The sequence below is a fragment of the Bombyx mandarina genome, chromosome 25, assembly GCF_030267445.1.
Source record: "Bombyx mandarina strain Sakado chromosome 25, ASM3026744v2".
Lineage (NCBI taxonomy): Eukaryota > Metazoa > Arthropoda > Insecta > Lepidoptera > Bombycidae > Bombyx > Bombyx mandarina.
This window is the reverse complement of record NC_143231.1, coordinates 11045231-11052763: the sequence shown is the minus strand read 5'-3', so window position 1 is coordinate 11052763 and position 7533 is coordinate 11045231. Positions and strand designations below refer to the sequence as shown.

General features: G+C 33.4%; 1 protein-coding gene across 1 annotated transcript; it reads right to left on the bottom strand.

Moving 5' to 3' along the window:
• Positions 1–735: 735 nt before the first annotated feature.
• dmt (dalmatian) lies at positions 736–6434 on the bottom strand. The gene is made up of 3 exons (XM_089738457.1): positions 2833–6434; positions 1858–2058; positions 736–966 (listed from the first exon to the last, which is right to left on the bottom strand). The coding sequence occupies exons 1-3, from the start codon at positions 4990–4992 to the stop codon at positions 886–888; spliced, it is 2442 nt and encodes an 813-aa protein (XP_089594583.1). The 5' UTR covers positions 4993–6434; the 3' UTR covers positions 736–885.
• Between the last annotated feature and the right edge of the window lie 1099 nt (positions 6435–7533).

Sequence of the window (7533 nt, the reverse complement as noted above, 5' to 3'; positions counted from 1 at the left end):
GCTAGTAAACTTACACAAAAAAAAAAAAAAATGTGGCTATACTCTGTTAAGATCGTAAAAGTATGACCACATTGAATTAAGTCTATAGTAGAATTATTTTGTCCGTGCAGTTTGGGTCATAAACCATAGCACGGCTAGGGCGGTGAGCATGTTGCGCGGGCGCAACGCCATTATCGATAAAAACAAATGAGTCATCGAAGGCAGGTACATGGCGGCGGGGCGGTATACGAAGGGTGGTGAGACATTGTTATGTTAAGTCATTTGTACTTACCTGCAAATTATAGTACATTATGTCGAAGAGAAATGTGTTTTTATGCATTCGTTCTCTGAATTTCTTTAGTGACACAATGGCTACTCCTTTGTTTTGTATCAATACGGCAGAATTTATCAAAATAATATTTGCACGTGTTGTTATCAACAATGTGTTAAAATTTTTAGCTGAAATAAGAATAGATCCCTAAAAGTTACAGTGTTAATTTCTGCCGTTCTCGTTAACTTGCTGCGGCGATATTGTAAGTGTTCGATTAGTGATTTTTTTTTCATTTTTATCACTAACCCACAAAATGACAAAACTAAATACACTATCGATAACGCTTATCGACAACAATAACGCGCATCACTATGCCCGTCCATAAGGCTCGTGAGTGGAAGAGAGAGCGAAATACTCGCGTCACCGCTCCGATTTTTTATGACCCAAACTGCACGGACAAAATAATTCTACTATAGTTAGTAATTAATTAAAATTTTAAAATCCCAGATTTAAAATTATAGCATTAATTTAGATGAAACAAAATTGTTTCTTAAATATATCTTAATTTCTATTTATTAGTACATAATTTTAAATATTTTATATCTATATGTCATGATTTAGAAACATATAAGTATTTATTCGACGACCAATGGGAATTGATCAACGTCTTCACACATAGAATTAAAGGCGGCTGCCCATTCATCCGCCTCCTTTTCCTGAAAGAAACAACAACTTGTTAAAGAAAAGCAACGTATTATTTGAGGTAACCACCTGTTTATTCACCTGTATAGTAAAACTAGCTGTACCCGACCGCTTCACTGGGCATTTTATTTTAACCTTATTATTTCTCACCCCCGCAACTGGTGTAGGGAGTCCAACACTCATAAATATTAGCCTATCCATTAAGTACATGTATTTTCTATATGGATACCAAGTTTCAAAGCAGTAATGCGTTTCGGTTTGAAGAGTGGGGTAGCCGTTGTAACTATACTGAGACCTTAGAACTTATATCTCAAGGTGGGTGGCGCATTTACGTCGTAGATGTCTATGGGCTCCAGTAACCACTTAATACCAGGTGGGCTGTGAGGTCGTCTACCTATCTAAGCAATATAAAATAAATAAATAAAAAGATTTATATATTAGTATAGATAAAAAGTAAAATTCATTCTGAATGCAAACATAAATTGTTTTTAAATAAAACATTGAAGGTAGTCAACTGTATTTCACATGAACTTTTCATTAAAATAAAAGTATTAAAAGAATTTTTCAAATCGGACCAGTAGTTCCTGAGATTAGCACGTTCAAACAAACAAACTCCTCAGCTTTATAATATTAGTATAGATTTAAAACTACCAATAACATTTGGATAAGTCTATGACATATTGCAGCTCCTTGGTATCAAGTGATTATTAATGATTAATACATATCTCAAATTAAATAGCTCCTCCCAACTAAGTGCACAAAGTTGTTGTCAATTTAGATAAATCTTTTCTTCCCATCATAAATGAGCCAACTTACGTAAGTTTCTTGCTAGTTCAGTATATATGCCCACAATACCTAACACCTAATGATTTTTTCTCAAAATAATAATACAATCTGAATGGTACCTCTTTCCTGGATCTAAGTTTTTTAATTTTCTTCTTTTTAGATTTTTTTTCTTCAATAATTGCCATAGAGAAGTTCAAATCAGCCAGATCATCTTCATAATTTTCGGCATGTTCTTCATCACTATGTTCATTGTCAACTCCAGACACAGAAGTCCGAGAAAACATTACTTTCTTGGGTTTCCCATAGCTTTTTCGTTGTGGCTGGAAAATACATTAATTTTTTTTAGGTGTGATGATTTAGTAGGACCAAATGAAAAATATAAAAGTGTGAAAGGAACAGTCAGTGAATATTGAATATAAATAGTAGATAGTACCATCATTTATAAGTAAGTTAAGCCACAATGGTCAATGAAAGTTCTTTAAATATTTAAAAATACACAAAATAATAATCCAGGACTTTATCGGAATAGCTTCATTACTGACAACACAAATACCTTGCTGAAAGAATTATGTAAATAAGATATTGTTAGCAACCAATTGGTATGCTCTACATTTATTCCTACAGATTTGGCAAAGACAGAGATAAGTACCATTTTATCCTCTGCTTGTCAACTGTTGCACTTAACTTTTGATAAAATTTAGGTTTATTAAATTCTTTTTTTTGACAGACTTTTTGAGCACCATATATTTAATTTTATTCTCTTTCTGCTCTCCTTAAATATGTGAAGTTTAAAAATTCTAAAGGATACATTACTACTGTCTGCTCAAAAGGGACACAATCCTTATTATAACATCGATTAAAAACCTTTAATTTGTATAATTACATTGAATAAGTAAAAAGGGCAATTTTAAAATAGAGTCTACTTGTAAAATCATGCATTTTTTTAAATATTATTTTGTCGGAGTTTACTCCATTCCATACTATACATTCCATACTATAACATGTTACGCTGTTTTAAAAAAATAGGTTTTTAAAATAGTTTAAATCAGGTTCCCTTCATATTTCTTCCTTCTATATTAAAAAGAGCTTATTACCTTCAGATGATGAACAACATCAAAATCTTCAAATAAGTGTATTGATTCATTATCATCATTGCCACCATCAGTTGCTTCCACAACAGTCTGACGATTCTCTACAATGCCCTTTTCTGAAAACACAGGAGCTTCTTCTGCTGATTTCAACTCTTTATACATAGGGTTCACTGCATCAGAGCTAGCTATGGTGTTGGATTTAGCATGCAATGCAGCTCTCAGTGTACCTCTTATACAATTGATGTCTTGAAGAACGGCCCTAGATCTTGGACGTAAAGCTGTCACTCTATTATTTTGAATTACTTTAATGGGAGACACATTTTCTTGGTCCTGTTCATCTGTGTCATCGAACCCAAAATATGTTCTATCTTTATCTTTATTTTGCTTTCTTGATGATTTTCCTTTCAGTTTATTTTCCTTCTCCTTATTCCTATTACCGTTTTCTTTATTACTCAAATTTGTTATGGTTTTTAATGGTGATGAGACAACCTCTATACTTTGTGGTGTACTTTGTACATTTATCTCGGTATTTTTGGTTGGCGTTACAGCATTAATGGTGATGCTAGGGCACATTGTATGTGAATTTATGCTTTCTTCAAATAGACTGTTTGCTTTTGTTGGAGACACAGATCTTCCACGTTTCTTTTTGGCACTCTTTTCTGCCATCTCTTTTATAAAGGATATAATGCTAGGCTGCTTCATAGCACTTGTATTTTTATCAAAGATCTGAGGTAAGCTCTCATTTGATTGAGGCACTATATTGGTGTAAACATGTTGTTTTGTATTTTCAGCTATAAATGAGCTTTCCACAGCTGGTGTCATGTTTGGTTTTATATATGTATTAATTTGCCATTTTATTGGTAAGCAACCAAATTCTACTCTCCATGGACTTGCTAGTGGATCCCTTGGGCTTGGAGCAGGATTTCTAATGGACTTGATCATGCTGCTGTTAGCTACTGGCTGATCATCAAAAAAACTCAATTCCTCTTGAAGATTTAAGGGATCCCTACTGTTTACTGTAGGTAAGCAATTATTGTCACTATTTCCTGATTCTCTTTGATTGGGACTTTTTGGATGCTCAGGAGAATAGACTGGAGAGTAATTTAAGTCATTGTGACCATCGCTCATCTCAAAATCAGCTGCTATATCCTCAATTCTCATTGAATTATAGTTTGTAAGTGCTGGTGTATTAATTTGATTACTAACAGACTTATTTGTGATTGTATTACCCAAAGTAGTAACTTCAGGTTGATTTTTATTCATATTTTTTTTACAATTGTTGTTCAGAAGATTAGTTATTTGCTGTTTTGTTTGTGGTGAAGGATGAACAGTATTTGTATTTTCTATACTTTTCCTGTATGCTTCATTATTTGCTGTTTGTTCATTGTCTGTAATGTGTCTTTGTTCATTATTTTGCTTTGATTTTGATGCAATCACACGTTTTAATGTACACAAAGCTTTTGACACATTTTTGTCATAATTGTTATTGTAAAAATATGCTTTTGGTTGTTTCGGCTTAATAGGTTTCTTTCGGACAATTTTTTTCTTTTTTAATGGTGGTGGCTCTTCTTTAGGATCGTAAGTAAATTCATAAATATCATCAGCTTTTTCAGTGACATCTTTTTCTGCATTTAAATTACCAGTTTTGTTTGAATATATAGCTGAATTTTCCAGAGTTTTTGTTGATTTGTTTGGATTACGAGTTTTAGGTGCCTGCTCTAACCAAGATTTAATCCCCTTTGCTTGTTTTTTTTGTTGGGTAACATTTACAGTTAGTAAGCCTATTCTTGACGTTGCTTCATCTTTTTTTACTTTCGTAATTTTCCGTTTAATAGTTTGCTTAACATTTCCTGATTTTTTGTTTGGAGATGCTTGTTTCAAAACCACTGTTGAAAGTCGTGGCAATTTATTCTGATTTTCATTTTGTTTATTTTTCCTCACTGTCCCACTTTTTTGTTTATCAGAAGATTTAATGGTCTCCTTGGTTTTCCACTCTTCACCAATTACCTTCTTAGCTTTGATTTGTCTTAATTTTCTCATTTCTTTCGTCAGTGTTATATTGTTAGTTGGATTTGTTTTCGGACTTTTATGAACATTTTGTGTGTTTGATCGTTCCTCTATAACGGACTGTTTTCGTTTCCTTGTCTTACGTTCTGAAGACATATTCAATATTATCCAATTGGTCTGCACAAACTAACACAAGAATAATTAATATTGTTTACTTTTAAAAGAAAAAAAGAGTCATTTCTTGTCATTTGTTTGACGACGTATAGTGGCGGGAAAGCTGTTTGACACCGCCACTAGATAGGCAAAGGAAGCCTAACCCATAGAGAAAAGTTAAAGATAGTTATATGGGTAACTGATCTAAGCTTCTTACTTGAAAATATTAGTCATAAGTTGATATCATTGTCAATCTGTTTTATTAGTGTTTTTGTCAATGTATCTAATGCAACGAAAACAAATTTTACTGTTAATTTTAGCTTATTAAAACCTTATTTATAAAAGGTTTTCTGTTATTACAGTAACCTATGTCGGGATTTAATGAAGTGAACTGAGATAGCCAAGTAGGTGTTTAATGAACTAAATGAAACAACCTCTCAGTAAAATGATGGGTAGTTACCTTGAATTCAGTGAACGTTTCAGAAGAGCTCGAGAAATCGCGTCTTACGATTAAATTCCATTTCCCCAAGCTTATGCACTTTTAGAAATATTAAATGAATAATAACCCACCATTTTACACAATGTGTGTATGTGTGTATACACTAAAAGAAATGCCAAATTTACAAAATAAAATTATTTACTTATCTTGACACGGGGTGTTTCCGCTAAAAGTCGGGGATAAGAGTGTTTCCTGTATTCCATTCTTTAATCTTATATGAATCGAGTAATAAATACAGCTAGTGGAGTTTATTACTTTTTAAATAAAATTTATATTTTTAGTATTTATAATCTTTGTTTTGACATTTTAAAGAAATGCTACCAAAAAAATCTTTTAGAATTCCCCAAAATGTGGTATTTTTATCAATGTATGTAGGTACAATGTATGTAATGTATGTAAATTCATACAATCTCACGCTCCTCAATTTGAGGGATCGCGGAATACTCTCACAGCATCTCATTTTTTTATTGCCCATGTAGGCAGACGGCGAGATTTACATTAATAAAATTACATCAGGAGACTAATGAGTGGCAAGAAAGCTAAAATTAAGAAAATAGTACATCAAGTCGACATCAACCACCTGCGATCAGAACTTCATAAGGTTTGACCTAATCGTATATCTCCAAACTGGAACTCGTCGAAAAGTTCGACTTGAACCTATTCCATAGCATTAGTCCACTGGGTCAAACTCATCTTCTTAGCAAATCGTGATTCTATTCAGTTATTTGCATTAGCGAAACATCTGCACTTGAGTCAGATCTCCTACGGAGGCACCCTGGGTGGCTATTAATAAATCCCACCCTTCTGGCAAGCTCGTACTCGGAAAACTATTCTGGAAAGCTGAAAAGGCCTCCAAGCCAAAAAATCTTTTTACAATATTTACTCATTATACCTATATAGTAACCGGCAAACTTCTTGAGCAAATGACCTTGACTGCGCAGAACCGAATTTTAGATCACTTTGGTGGTGAGGGTGAGGCGCGACGGCAGGGGAAATCGTATCGAGCGCGTTATTGGTAGATCAGTAGAACCTTGCGTCCCGCACCGCGTCCTCGTTCCGCTTGCTCCCAAAAGTACGCTTGCGTACAGTGAAAAGTCTATCATTATTAATCGTTAAGTTATTTGTTATAATTGCTTGTTGACTTTGTTGCCATTGCTATTTGTTGAGTGTTTGTTGATTTTTTATAAAAAATACACTATGCCGCGACAAACTGGTGTAGTATTCAAAAGAAAGGGTAGAAAAATTGTGTACGACGTATATTGCTTCATTATAAAACAGGGCAAGAATGATATGGAAAAAGTAAAACAGACTTCGAAAGCAAAAAAAACATCCGTGAGTACTGTTAGGTGCATTATTAACGAAGCTAAAGGCTCTGTCTTGCTCGCCGTGTTTCGGACTCCGGGTAAGAAAAGATCAGGGAAGAAGAAAGTTACCGGAATGGATAGTTTCGTTCAATCTGTAATTAAAAGATGTAATCATAATAACTACATAACAAGCAGCGAAACTCCGTACCGTAGAAAGGCTTCGAAAAATTTAAAGAAGATATAAATTTTAATGGCTCGGTATGAAGTTTACGACGAATTATGAAAGAGCTAGGCTTCAGATGGAAAAAAACAGAAAATAATCGGAAGCTGATAATTGAAAAAAATTACATTCGATTACTACGAATCGAATATCTTCAAAAAAATAATTAATTATAGACAAAAAAGTAGACCGAACCGACCGAGTTGTAAACTACACCGATGATCCCTATGTCGACTCATCACGATGATAGCAACTCGGGTGATAAAAACAGTGATGATGATGGTCAAGATTATGATAACGAAAAAAAAAATTACAAATACCAGCTTCGCTTCAACTGAACCAAGACCTGGCAACAGCTCTAGTTTTGACTTAATAGAAGGAATATCTATTTTACCCCAAGATTAAATTATTACAATTATTAACCTATATTTTTTGTTGATGTTCTCATAAATATATAAATAAATACATATGTTGATTTTAATAATTTAATTGCATTATGACGCAGAGTAAATAATGTTTTT

Excerpts from the sequence above, each read along its gene's own strand:
- dmt (XM_089738457.1), bottom strand. The coding sequence starts at position 4,992 with ATGTCTTCAGAACGTAAGACAAGGAAACGAAAACAGTCCGTTATAGAG. Across the intron at positions 2,059-2,832 it reads ATGTTGTTCATCATCTGAAG|CCACAACGAAAAAGCTATGG; the intron begins GTAATAAGCTCT and ends TGTATTTTCCAG. Across the intron at positions 967-1,857 it reads AACTTAGATCCAGGAAAGAG|GAAAAGGAGGCGGATGAATG; the intron begins GTACCATTCAGA and ends TGTTTCTTTCAG.